Raw genomic sequence first — 14,719 nt, 5'->3', positions numbered from 1 at the left:
ACCTGTGTGACTGTTTCCTTCCCCATTTTAGGGAGGTTTTCAGCTATTATCTCCTCGAGTATTTTCTCATGGCCTTTCTTTTTGTCTTCTTGTTCTAGGACTCCTATGATTCGAATGTTGGGGCGTTTCACATTGTCCCAGAGGTCCCTGAGGTTGTCCTCATCTCTTTTGATTCTGTTTTCGTTTCTCCTCTCTGCTTCATTTATTTCCACCATTTTATCTTCTACCTCACTTATCCTATCTTCTGTCTCTGTTATTCTACTCTTGGTTCCCTCCAGAGTGTTTTTGATCTGATTTATTGCATTATTCATTTTTAATTGACTCTTTTTTATTTCTTCTAGGTCCTTATTAAACATTTCTTGCATCTTCTCAATCTTTGTCTCCAGGCCATTTATCTGTAACTCCATTTTGTTTTCAAGATTTTGGATCATTTTTATTATCATTATTCTAAATTCTTTTTCAGGTAGATTCCCTATCTCCTCCTCTTTTGTTTGACTTGGTGGGCATTTTTCATGTTCCTTTACCTGTTGGGTATTTCTCTGCCTTTTCATCTTGTAGATTGCTGTGTCTGGAGTGGCCTTTCTGTATTCTGGTGGTCTGTGGTTCCTTTTTATTGTGGAGGTTTCTCCCAGTGGGTGGGGTTGGACGATTGGCTTGTCAAGGTTTCCTGGTTAGGGAAACTTATGTCAGTGTTCTGGTGCATGGAACTGGATTTCTTCTCTCTGGAGTGCAATGGAGTGTCCAGTAGTGAGTTTTGAGATGGGTCTATGTGTTAGGTGTGACTTTGGGCAGCCTGTATGTTGATGCTGTATGCAGGGCTATGTCCCTGCGTTGCTGGGGAATTTGCGTGGTATGTCTTGCCCTGGAACTTATTGGCTCTTGGGTGGTGGGTGGTTTCAGTGTAGGTATAGAGGCTTTTGGATGATCTCTTATTACTTAATGTTTCCTGTAGTCAGGAGTTTTCTAGTGTTCTCAGGTTTGGAGCTTAAGTCTCCTGCCTCTTGATTTCAGTCTTATTCTTCCAGTAGCCTCGAGACTTCTCCAACTATACAGCACTGATAATAAAACTTCTAGGTTAATGGTGAAAAGATTCTCCACACTGAGGGACACCCAGAGAGGTTCACAGAGTTACATGAAGAAGAGGAGAGGGAGGAGGGAGATGAGCAGGAGGAGAAAAGGGGGGACTCAAGAGGAGAGAGACAGATCTATGCAGTTGTCTGTTCCCAGAGTGTTCTCTGTAGCCCAGACACCCACAGAGATTCACAGAACGGGATTGGGAAGAGAAGGGGGAGGGAGGAAATAGAGGTGATCTGAGGGAGGAAACAGAGTCAAAAGTGGGAGAGAGTAATCAACACACTCCTGAGTAAAAATGGGTACTGAACATTGGATTCTTAAATGTCCAAAATTGATATCAAATACTGAAAAACAAAGATTAAAAATCTAGAGTAGAGGTTAGACCCTTAAAAATACAATATTAAAAACAAAAACACAAAAAGTTTAAGAAATATATATGAAGGTCGGTTTAAAAATAGGGCCTTTTTTTTTTGGCAAGGTTATAGTGAAATGAAAATGAAAATTAAGGAGTAATAGAGGAGTAATAGAGGATTTTAAAAGAAAATAAGAGAAAAAAAATTTTTTTAAAATTTTTAATTAAAAAAAGTAAAAATAAATGAAAGTTAAAGAGTAACAGAGGAGTAATAGGGAATTTTAAAAGAAGATAAAAGAGAAAATATAAAAAAAAAAGAAAAGAAAAAAAATTTTTTTAATTAAAAAAAGTAAAAATATATCTAGGAATTTCTCTGGAGTTGTGGTCATTGTGGGTTCGGTTCAGTTTCAGATAGCTCCTTGTTCCAGCTTACACTTCTCCATATCTATAGGCCCCTTCCGGTGTAGTCTTTGTTAACCTCAGGTGTTTTGATCTGTTGCACTGGTCCCTTCTGAAGCAGTTCCCTTTGTTTATTTGGCTTCTGTTTGGCGGTCTCTTCAGTGTCTAATTTTCGCCCTGACACAGGCGGGTGGCGGTGGTCTCCTGTTTAGGCTCCCCCGTTCATTCTTGCTGCGGGGAGGGAGGGGCGCTGCAGACAAATGTCACTGGCGCGTGTGGGGAGCACTCGCAGTGTTCCGGCCACACTGGGCTTGCCTCTGCTCACGGGTGTGTGCTCTCCCCGTCTACATTGCTCAGGTTTCCGGCTGCTCTATATGGAGCGGGCCCTGCGTTGTGTGTGGTTCCAGTTTTCAGGTATTCCACAAAAGCGCAGACTCAGTTGGGCCTGTGTTTTGTGCCTTCCCCGGCCCGAGCGGCTCAGACCGCCAGGAGCTTGCCGGGCGCACTCTCCCCGGGTGCGGTGCGCCTTCTCCCCTCCGTGGTCCCAGCCTCAGTTTCCGCGAGAGCCGGTTGGGTGTGCCTTGTGTCTGTTCTGGGGAGCTGGTCTCTAGCCGCGACCCTCCCGGCGGATGTCAACCATCCAGAATCTCAGGAAGTCTTTGCTTAGAAACTGGAGGCCTGTCTGCAGTTTGGTACGGATGCCGTCTCTGGGGCCGAGTTTGCCCCTTTCCCCTCCCCCCTGCCTCCTGCCTCTGGCGGGGGATGGGCCGGTCCGCTAGCTCTTCTCTGGGATTGCTCACTTCTTCCTTTGTTCTGCGAACAGGCCCGCAGTGTGTTCGGCTGGTTAATTTTCTCTCTCTCTCTATCCCACAGTTTAAGTTGCTATCTCACCTTAGCTGCCTCCGATTGCCCTCAGGGCTTTCAGGCCTGGTCTAAGCAATGCCGCTGGCTCCTCTCCGTTCTGCCGCCACTTGCTGGTGGCGGATACGGGTGTCTGGGGTACTTTTTTGCTGGGAGTTGCTTTTAGGCATGTAATCTGTGGGTTTTATTTATTTTTCCTCCCAGATAGGTTGCCCTCCAAGATTCGAAAACTTCCCCCAGACCCACCAGTGAGAGGGGTTTCCTGGTGTTTGGAAACTTCCTCTATTACGACTCCCTTCCCAGGACGGGTCTCCGTCCCTAGCTCTTTTGTCTCTCTTTTTATCTTTTATCTTTTGTCCTTCCTCTTTTCGAAGATGATGGGCTGCTTTTCTGGGTGCTTGATGTCCTCTGCTAGCGATCAGAAGTTGTTTTGTGAAGTTTGCTCAGCGTTCAAATGTTCTTTTGATGAATTTGTAGGGGAGAAAGTGGTCTCCTCGTCCTATTCCTCCGCTATCTTAGCTCCTCCCAAATCTTTTATTTTTTAAACTGGTTAATAGGACAGACATCCTGGAATGTGAAGTCAAGTGGGCCTTAGAAAGCATCACTACGAACAAAGCTAGTGGATGTGATGGAGTTCCAGTTGAGCTATTTTAAATCCTAAAAAATGATGCTGTGAAAGTGCTGCACTCAATATGCCAGCAAATTTGGAAGACTCAGCAGCGGCCACAGGACTGGAAAAGGTCAGTTTTCATTGTTTTGCCCGATGTCCGAATCCCCGAGTGGGAAGAGAGAAGGCTTCCAAGACAATGCAACTCGCAAAAAGTGAAGTTTATTAGTGACTTGAGCCAGGGCTCCTGCCGCATCCAACGCAGTGGTGCGGGGTCAGAGAGCCCCGAGCCCCAGCTGTTACATAAATTTACAGGGTGAACATAAGCAGTTGGTAGCTGGCTTAAGTGGATTGGTTACATGTTTGCAAAGCAATTTTATTGGTACAAACTTTCGTGGGCTTTTGTTCAAACTTAGGCGTTCACGGGCTCTTCTGCTTTCCCTCGATATATTCCCTTTTGGGCACCTGTTGATTGGCTGGCTCCAGGTGGCCTGATGGGGGTGGGGAATCTTACCATTTCAGGGGAAACCAAAACTTAGGTCTGGGCCACCTGTCATAGTGTTAGCCCTGGCAGCCTCACATTCATTCCAATCCCTAAGAAAGGCATTGCCAAAGAATGCCCAAACTACCGCACAATTGCACTCATCTCACACGTTAGTAAAGTAATGCTCAAAATTCTGCAAGCCAGGCTTCAGCAATACGTGAACCGAAAACTTCCAGCTGGTTTTAGAAAAGGCTGAGGAACCAGAGATCAAATTGCCAATATCCACTGGATCATCAAAAAAGCAAGAGAGTTCCAGAAAAACATCTATTTCTGCTTCATTGACTACGCCAAAGCCTTCAACTGTGTGGATCACAATAAGCTGTGGAAAATTCTGAAAGAGATGGGAATACCAGACCACCTGACCTGCCTCTTGAGAAACCTGTATGCAGGTCAGGAAGCAACAGTTAGAACTGGACATGGAACAACAGACTGGTTCCAAATAGGAAAAGGAGTACGTCAAGGCTGTATATTGTCACCCTGCTTATTTAACTTATATGCAGAGTACATCATGAGAAACGCTGGGCTGGAAGAAGCACAGCTGGAATGAAGATTGCCGGGAGAAATATCAATAACCTCAGATATGCAAATGACACCACCCTTATGGCGGAGAGTGAAGATGAACTAAAAAGCCTCTTGATGAAAGTGAAAGAGGAGAGTGAAAAAGTTGGCTTAAAGCTTAACATTCAGAAAACTAAGATCATGGCATCTGGTCCCATCACTTCATGGCAAATAGATGGGGAGACAGTGGAAACAGTGTCAGACTTCATTTTTTTGGGCTCCAAAATCACTGTGGATGGTGACTGCAGTCATGAAATTAAAAGACACTTGCTCCTTGGAAGGAGTTATGATCAACCTAGATAGCTATTAAAAAGCAGAGACATTACTTCGCCAACAAAGGTCCATATGGTCAAGGCTATGGTTTTTCTAGTGGTCATGTATGGATGTGCGAGTTGGACTGTTAAGAAAGCTGAGTGCAGAAGAATTGATGCTTTTGAACTGTGGTGTTGGAGAAGACTCTTGAGAGTCCCTTGGACTGCAAGGAGATCCAACCAGTCCATCCTAAAGGAGATCAGTCCTGGGTGTTCATTGGAAGGACTGATGCTGAAGCTGAAACTCCAATATTTTGGCCACCTCATGTGAAGAGCTGACTCATTGGAAAAGACCCTGATGCTGGGAGGAATTGGGGGCAGGAGGAGATGGGGGCGACAGAGGATGAGATGGCTGGATGGCATCACCGACTCGATGGGCATGAATTTGAGTAAACTCCGGGAATTGGTGATGGACAGGGAGGCCTGATGTGCTGTGATTCATGGGGTCGCAGAGAGTCGGACATGACTGAGTGACTGAACTGAAGGGATTATGCTTACACCTTCTTCTTCATTAGTTATCGGCACAAGAAGAAAGCCTTTTGAATATAAGCTAAGCCTTTAAAAGACACTAATAAAATATTTTGAACTTTGAGTTATGGAATTTGTTAAAAGTATCATAAAAGATAAATGACATAAATGACTGAGTCCTGACTGAGGTGGGAAACCTGTTCTAGTCCTGGCTCAAGTCACTAAATGGGGTCACCCTGATTTAGTCAGAAGCACAATGAGCCCCAATTTCTTCACATGTCATTTGAGGCCATCTATATTATTGCAGACATGGTGGGGTTTTGACCACTGAAGACTTGTGGGTACCTCTCTCCATGTTATATTAGCTTGAATTGCATCCATCTATTTGTGTATATGCAGGCATTCCTGGGAGATATTTTGGGCTCGATTCCAGACCACCATGATGAAGCAAAGAATGCAACAAAGCTAACATCACAATAAAGTGAATACTGTGATAAAGCAAGTCAAAAAGTTTTTGATTTCCCACTGCATATAAAAGTTTATTCTGTAGTCTATTAAGTATGTAATAGCATTATGTCATATAAACATTGTGCATAACTTCATTTAAAACTGTTTTATTGCTGAGAAATACTAGCCATTACCTGAAGTCAGAAAATCATCTGATTTTCATTATCAGAAAGTTAGCATCTTTTTGCTAGATGGAATGTCTTGACTTGATGTTGATGGTTGCTGACTGACCAGGGTGGTGGTTTCTATGGCAGTTTCTTAAAATAATACAGGAATGGAGTTTGCCACATCCCTTGACTCTTCCTTTCACTTGAACACTTTTAAGAGGCTCTTGTAGGGTTATTAATTAGCCTAGTTTCAATATTGTGGTAGGTATCTCAGGGAATGGGGAGACCCAGGGTGGAAGGAGCAGGATTGGGAACAGCTGGTCAATGGAGCAGTCAGAACATACACAATATGTATTCTTTGTTGTCTTAAGTGGGTGCAGTTCATGGCGCCCCAAAACAATTAGAATAATAATGTCAAAGATCTCTGATCCCAGATTGCTGTAACAAATACAACAACAGTGAAAAAGTTTGAAATGTTGTGAGAATTAGAAAAATGTGACACAGAGACATGAAGTACCAAGTGCTGTTTTGGAAAAATGGTGCCAATAGACTTGCTCGATTCAGGATTCCCCCAGACTTTCAATTTGTTTAAAAAAAACAAAAAAGGCAGTATCTGCAAGTGCAGTAAATGAAGTGCAATAAAATAAGGTCTACTTGTACTGTGTTAGTGTCCTAGTACTTCCATACAAAATACCAGGCTGGGAGGGCTGAACACTAGCATTTATTTTCTCACAGTTCTGTAGCCCGTGAAGTCCAAGGTCAGGGTGTCAGCAGATTTGGTTTCTTCTGGGGCCTCTCTCCTTGGCCTGCAGACCTCATCGTCTCACTGTGTCCTCACATGGTCCTTCCTCTGTGTGAACATCCCAAGGTCTTTCCGTGTCCATATTTTCTCTTTTTTTAAGGACACTGATCATATTGGACTAGGGCCCACTCTAACTACCTCGTTTTAACTTCATCATCTCTTTAGAGGCCTGTTTCCAAATAGAGTCACATTCTGAGGTATTGGGAGTTAGGGCTTCTACAGATGAATTTTGAGAAGACACAGTTCAGCCCATGATATCTATTTAAAATAGCATTCATTTGTTTTAAATTACATGGAGAGAGACTAATACAAAGAGAAAACCAAAAATAGCCTTCCTAGTTAATGCCTGTTATTTAAAAGCAGTGGGGTGGTAGGTACATGAAAAGATAACTCAGACTGTATTGAGGGTGGAAAAGGAAGAGTGACACCCTCCTAGCCCCCTCCTACTCTAAGGCGGCTTCTTTAATTACATTTACACAAATACATGTTTACTATACGGAGTCCAGGAGCATTTTTTTCTCGGGCCCTAATGTATCATCCAGAGTACATATTATGTCTGCACATGCTCTGAATTAGCCTTCTTTTAAATGGCTATCCAATATTCTATTGTGTGCGTACCAGATTTTAATTTAGTCATTTATTAATAGACACTCAGGTTGTTTTCAACCTCCTCAGCCACCCCCACCCCCTGCCCTTATAAACAATGGAGTTCTTTTAAATACCCATCATGGAAAGAATAGTAACAGGTCACCTAATAAAAATAATTGGCACCCAGTTTTGGTGACAACAGCCTGTGTTTATCACCTTCCTGTTTCTTGGTTCTTACTGGGATTGTTGTGAAAGGTGCTTGTCTTTCTCACCCTCCAGTCCCTTCCTGGATGCCAGTACCTCTTCTTCCTGCGTAATGTGAAGGGAGGACCCTCCCTGGGCACCCTGAGGTCATCTCTGTACAGTGGTCCTTCTTCCTCAAGGGGAAAGGCTCTCCCAATTCAACAGCCATGGCTATTTCTAGTTAGGCAAAACCATTTTTCTTGCAAGAATTGCTGTTTCTGTGTCCACAATGACACATGAATCCTTTCTGGCTGCTCCGACCCTTTGGAGAGGGGCCAGTTTTCTAATGGAATGCGAACAGTCTTACTTCCAATCAAGATTTACAGCTGAGACCAGGATGCCCAGCCGCTCATTGGATTTGCAGACCCTCCAAGGTAACAGCAGCAGCTCCAAGATTAAGTGCAGAGCAGCGGCCCCAGCCCTGTTCTCTAGGCCCTCTCTCTGTCCCCAGACCCAGCCTCTTAGCCACAGGTATCATCTGGTGTTATTTTATAAGCTGTGCCACCGTGCAGATGTTCTTTTCTGAAGAATTACTTTCATTTCTGACTCATTTCAGGAAATGAGGCAGTCTATCAGAGGTGTTCTTCATTTCCAGACCTCCAGAGAGTTCATTTTTCTCCTGGGATTTCTAACCACATGTGGGCAGTGCTTTATTTACCCAGATGTGGGAAATAACAGTAATGAACAGCCTTCATCTGAAGCAGCCCTTACATCCCTGAAGAATTCCATGTGAGGGCCCAGAGGTAGCTTATGCTCTTATTAATGTAAATATTTCTGAGACTTTGGTTTCATGATGCTTGTGGACATGCTGTGTGTATGAGCTTGGTGCAGGCAAAATATAATTTAGCAACAGATTTAAAAGGCAGTCTGGAGTGTTTCTAATTACTGTTTGTTTAGTTCAGCATTGCCTAATAAGTGGATTTAAGTAACCTTGGGGGTAGGGAATGTAATGTTCATATTACAGTCAGCCATGCAAATCAGATTCAGAGTATTGCAGAGAACACACCCTGGAGTCATTTTATAGATGCAGTTCATGGAATTTTGAATTTAGAACTGAGAACATTTTGGAATGGACATTTTCTACCTGTCATGCATCAACATGAATTATACACATATCCAAAATCAACCTTACTGTGTGGTACAACTCTGTATAAAATCTATTTGTAGCTTTTGGCACTCAGTTCTTCTTTTAATTTGACACAAGAATTCTCATTCTTATGGGAGAAATGGACTTTTCTTTCTTTTCCTTTCCCACCTTTCATTGGCCATATTGGAAACTGAAGTCACGAGAGGGCCTAGAACAGTGGTTCTCAACCTGGGCTGCACCAGGGAATCAGCCTGGGAACCTTCAAAAATACTGATGCCAGGGTCCCACCCCAGAGAGTCTTGCTTAGTTTCTGGGAATGCAGGCTACACTGGGAGGATGTGACGGTGCACTAAGGGTTGAGAACCACAGGCTTTGAGAGCTCATCTCACCCAGTGGTTCTCAGCCCGGACTGCAGGTAAGGATCACCTAGAAAGCGATTGCAAAAAACCCCTGCTGTCTCACCAATTAAAACCACATTTTGCAGGGGATCCAGGATTTTTAGAAAGCTCCCAGACAATTTCTGATGCACAGCAAGGGTTAAGGTCAACTGATACAACCTAGCCATTCCATATCATAGATAAGGAAAAGGAGAACTGGAAAGGTCAGATGGCTTGCTCAAGGTCAGATCCCAGTTGTCCTGGTGTGAGCAGGTCTGGAATTCAGGTCTGATGCCTTTGACTGGTTTGTCTGCTGCCTAGCCTGGCCCAGGTATGTTTGTTTGTTGTATTTATTGATGCCTCCTCATCCTTTAGGTAATGTTCCTGCCTCCAAGAGGCCTTTAATGGCTCCTCCCACTCTCCCATCCAGCCTGGGTAAGATGTCCATCCTTTATATTTAACAGCACTCTCCTTACCGTTCCCCTCAGACTGTCAGCTCTAGAAGGACAAGATCCATGTCTTTCTTGTCCTTTTGGTAATTTGCTGGCATAGGAGGAAGAAGTGCATGCTCAGTAGTGTCGTCTTCTTCACATGCCAGCAAGTTAACGAAAGGACAAGAAAGACGGGGGCCTTGTCCTTCTAGAGCTGACAGTCTGAGGATAATATTTGGTGAATTGAAGTTCCCTAACTTTTTATTTGCCAGTTAACCCTCTTGAGTTGTTAAAAATAATCTACTCCTTTTGAAAGTAGCTTCTGAGAGCAAATGTTATTGTTTCCTCTCCAACCGCCCACTCTGCTATGGGTCAGGATCTCAAACACAAAGACTGCCCACCCGTGCCCTGCAAGAGAGAGAGTTGGGAGGGGGAGAGTTTATCAAGGAGATTTTGATGACAGAATAATGAAAGCAAGATTTCTGTGACTTTACCTGTTGCTCAGGGTAAAGCGTGTTTATAACATCTAGGGACTTCCAAATAATGTGCTTACAAGTGTGTGTGCTGGCGGTGGTATAGTCACTAAGTCGTGTCCAGCTCTTGTGACCCCATGGACGGGAAGTCTGCCAGGCCCCTCTGTCCATGGGATCTCCAGGCAAGAATACTGGAGTGGGTTGCCATTTCCTTCTCTAGGGGATCGTCCCAAGCCAGGAGTCAAACCTGGGTCTCCTGCATTGCAGGCAGATTCTTTACGACTGAGCTACAAGGGAAGCCCTACACACAAGTGTGTGTAGCATCAGTGAAAGGGAGCACTTAGTGTTACCTTAAGACAAATTGAAAATAATACTCTTTTATAAAAAAATTTTTTTAAATTTCCTTTATCATGTTGTGTATATAACTGAGTAACCACATCCACTAGCATAGCTGATTTAAATCCTTTGGCTTCTCTGGGTTAGTATTTTAAAGTCTGTTCAACTGATTAAAAGACTACTGGGGAGATCAAGATGGCAGAATAGAAGGATACAAAACTCACTCCGCACATAAGCATAGCAAAAATTATATCTACAAATAGAATAATTCTCGCAAAAAAAAAACAACCAGACACTCGGGGAAGATCTCTTAAATGACCAGAGCTGCAAGAAAGATCCCCATGGAACTGAGTAGGACTGAAATTAATGAGGCCAGCTCCCCTGGCAGGGATCTGTAAAGGAGAGTGTCTGCACAGGCAGGTTGCTTTGTGAAACTCCTGTGTCTGCTGGGACGCCTGCCAGAATGGATAGGGAGCTGGAGGGGCCTGGACTCTGCTCTTGAGGAACGTGCACATGCTGGCTTGCTAGCAGTCAGGGCAGAGTGAGTCCAGGACTGCCACTGATGACTGCCACCTCGCTGCATTTCCAAGCCTGAAATGCATGCCAGGCGGGGGCAGCTAGTATGTGCTAAAGTGCTAAAACTCCAGCAAAGGGACCCTGGGAGAAGACTTGGTCTAGCTTCATGGTGACAGCCTGGAGGACTTGAAGTGTGGTCCATTGTTAGTGTGAGTAGCGCAGGATGTGGGTCCACCAGTGGACCTCCACTGCTATTGATAGCTACCTCAGAGCAGGGCTCGGCTCTGGTGGTTTATGCTTTGTAAGCTTGTACAGGGTGGGGGTAGGGCTGACACATGAGCTTATTAGCCGTCTAATGGTGGGGGCATGTTTGAACAGCAGTGGACTTTGTTCATGTGCATGTGACATGGCTGATGGCATCACAGAATCCCGTGTCCTCGGTGGACAGCCCCAGGCAGGAGTATGCAGCAGTTTCCTCCTCAGCAGGAGTGTTGTAGTTTCACCCACCTGACACCAAAGCTCGGAGGTAGATCTGGGGCGGACAGATCTAGGAAGAGACCTGATACAGAGGCAGCGTAGGTCCCAGGCCACAGTTCAGTCACCTTAGTTTTTGGAGCCACAAGGCTCTGGCCCCTCCACCAGCTTAGCACTAGGTCTGGGATGAATACACCAGAGAAGGGAATTTGAACTTGGGCTAATTTGGGCAGAATCTTGGATATCTGCATGGGAAGCACATAGGTTCACTGTGACCACATGGGTCTCACTTGCTTCAGAGCTCACCTCCTTAGGGGCAAATTATATATTTAAGGGCGGTGGAGCTTTCTTGAACCTGACCCTCAGGATGTCTGCTCCAACAGCTGTGGAGCAGACCTCACAACTGAGAGGACTGTGACAGCCACGAAGCGAAGAGGAGGCACTGCCCAACACCCAGTGCAGGAACTGGACACCAGAATGTCAGTCACACCCCCTAGCAAGGGGATAATGCCCAGCACGCTCTGAGGAAAGATGTGGCAGGCATGTATACCAGAAGTAGCCCCAGCACCAGAAATATTGGACACCCTACACAGGAATGGAGGTACTCAGTCGCTCAGTCATGTCTGATTCTTTGCAACCCCATGGACTATAGCCTGCCAGGCTCCTCTGTCCATGGGATTTTCCCGGCAAGAATACTGAAGCTGGTTGCCGTTTTCTCCTCCAGAGGATCTTCCTGATCCAGGGATCAAACCCATGTCTCCAGCATCTTCTGCATAGAAAAGAGACAAGAATCTATAGGAAAGGGAAAAATCATAATAGGAAAGGCAAATATATAAAATGATTGAAGATCATTTAGCTAAGCCAGTACATAGATGAAAAAGAAAAATCAGAATTTTTTTTGTGTGTGAAAGTAGTTATAACTACAATTAATAGAAAAGATAAACAAGAATATGTCAGATAGGACCTCAAAATCGCAAAATGTGGAGGGAGGGGAGTAAAAAAAAAACCTTTTAGAATGTGTTTGAACTTATATGATTAACAGTCTAAAGCCAGTAGTTACAGTTACAGATCAACGTACTTAAAAACCAGAGTAACCACAAATCAAAATTATATAGTAGATTCATAAAAATAAATAAAAAAGGAACTCAAGAATAATTCAGGAGGAAACCATCAAATCACAAAAGGACAAACAAAAAGAAGAAATGAACAAAGAAAAATTACAAAGTCAACTAGAAAATTAGGTTTAAAATGGCAGTAAATATGTATTTATCAAGAATTACTTCAAATGTCTTTGGATGAAATGCTCTGAACAGAAGACATAAGAGTTACATATTGGATTAAAAAAAAAAAAAAAAAAACAAGAACCTACCATATACTGCCTATGAGGGACTCATTTTAGGTTGAAAGACACACATAGATTGAAAGTGGGGGGATGGAAAAAGATATTTCATGCAAATAGAAACTACAGGAAAATAGGGTTAGCAATACTTATATCAGACAAAGTAGGCTTCAAAACAAAGTCCATAAAGACAAAAAAGGGATGGGGGGGACACATGTACACCTGTGACTGATTTGTCAATGTATGGCAAAAACCAGCACAATATTGTAAAGTAATTAGCCTCTAATTAAAATAAATTATTTAAAATAGACAAAGAAGGACAATACATAATGATAAGGATTAATACAAGAAGACAATTTTATACTCATTAACATATGTACACCCAGTTTAGAAATGCCTGGGCTTCCCTGGTAGCTCAGGTGGTACAGAATCTGCTTACATTGCAGGAGACCCTGGTTCAGTTCCTGGGTTGGGAAGTTCCCCTAGAGAAGGAATAAATTACCCACTCTAGTATTCTTGGGCTTCCCTGGTCGCTCAGGTGGTAAAGAATCAGCCTGTAGTGCGGGAGACTTAGGTTCGATCCCTGGGTTGGGAAGATCCCCTGGAGGAGGGATGACAATCTACTCCAGTATTCTTGCCTGGAGAATCCCCATGGACAGAGGAGCCTCATGGGTTAGTCCACGGGGTCACAAAGAGTTGGGTACAACTGAGTGACTTAAGCAGAGCACATGGAAGGACCTAAATATGTAAAACAAATACTAACAGACATAGAGGGAGAAATTGACAGAAATACAGTTAGAGACTTTAATACCACTCTGACATCAATGGACAGATCAACCAGACAAAAGGAATAAGTCAACAGAGATTTCAAATGACACAATTTAACTTACTTAATATACAGGACACTACATCCAAAAAATACCAAATACACATTCTTTTCAAAGTGCACCTGAAACATTCTGTAGGATTGACCACAAATTAGGACACAAAACAAATTAGCCCAACAAATTTAAGGGGATGGAAATTATTTCAAACATCATTTCTAAGCACAATGGAATGGAACTAGAAATCAACCACAAAAAGAAAAACAGGAAAAACAAAATCCATCAAGACTAAACATCATTATTCAGTAAAACCAGTAGATCAGTGGTGAAATTAAAGAAAAAAATCAGAAAATTCTTCGTCTAGTGACAATGAAAACACAACCTTACCAAAATCTGTAGGATGTAGCAGAAGCAGTTCAAGAGTTAGAACCAGACATGGAACAACAGATTGGTTCCAAACTGGGAAAGGATTATGTCGAATGTATATTGTCACCTTGCTTATTTAACTTATATGCAGAGTACATCATGGGAAATGCCAGGCTGGATGAAGCACAAGCTGGAATCAAGATTGCCAGGAGAAATGTCAATAACCTCATATATGCAGATGACACCACCCTTATGTCAGAAAGCAGAGAGGAACTAAAGAGCCTCTTGATGAAAGTGAAAGAGGAGAGTGAAAAAGCTGGCTTGATACTCAACATTCAGAAAATGAAGATCATGGCATCTGGTCCCATCACTTCATGGCAAATAGATGAGGAAACAATGGAAACAATGACACTTTATTTTCCTGGACTCCAAAATCACCACAGATGGTGACTGCAGCCATGAATTAAAAGACACTTGCTCCTTGGAAGAAAAGCTATGACCAACCTAGACAGTATATTAAAAAGCAGAGACGTTACTTTACTGACAAGATCTGTATAGTCAGAGGTTTTTCCAGTAGTCATGTATGGGTGTGAGAGTTGGACCATAAAGAAGTCTGAGTGCCAGAGAATTGATGCATTTGAGCTATGGTGTTGGAGAAGGATCTTGAGAGTCCCTTGGACTACACGGAGATGAAACCAGTCAATCTGAAAGGAAATCAATCTTGAGTATTCGTTGAAAGGACTGATGCTGAAACCAAAGCTCCAATGCTTTGGCCACCTGATGCGAAGAATTGACTCACTGGAAAAGACAACTGATACCACCGAAATACAAAAAATCAGATGAAAATGCTGTGAACAAATTGGCAACCTAGAAAGTGAATAAGTGTCTAGAAATATATGCCCTGTCAAAACTGAGTCAAGATAAAAGATATTTTGAACAGACAAATCACTAAAAGTGAAATAGAATAAAGCTCCCTACAAACAAAAGTACAAGACCAGAACACTTCACTGGGGAATTCTACCAAACATTTAAAGAACTTTAACTAGTCCTTCTTAAACTATTCCAGAAGATTAAA

At 43.1% G+C, this 14,719-nt stretch overlaps 1 protein-coding gene across 2 annotated transcripts in view; it reads left to right on the top strand.

The window, feature by feature from the left end:
• The window catches only part of ANO6 (anoctamin 6), a 229,025-nt gene that overhangs the window by 53,721 nt on the left and 160,585 nt on the right, over positions 1 to 14,719 (top strand). The window contains exon 2 of one of the 2 annotated variants that reach the window (XM_020900987.2): positions 9,261 to 9,320. The exons of the other annotated variant lie outside the window; for it this stretch is intronic. Coding sequence (XP_020756646.2) covers positions 9,261 to 9,320 — 60 coding nt within the window. The remainder of the gene's footprint in view (positions 1 to 9,260; positions 9,321 to 14,719) is intronic. 2 annotated transcript variants of the gene reach the window in all.

Source organism: Odocoileus virginianus, chromosome 24 (genome assembly GCF_023699985.2).
Source record: "Odocoileus virginianus isolate 20LAN1187 ecotype Illinois chromosome 24, Ovbor_1.2, whole genome shotgun sequence".
Taxonomy (NCBI): domain Eukaryota; kingdom Metazoa; phylum Chordata; class Mammalia; order Artiodactyla; family Cervidae; genus Odocoileus; species Odocoileus virginianus.
This window is presented reverse-complemented; position numbering and strand designations above follow the sequence as displayed.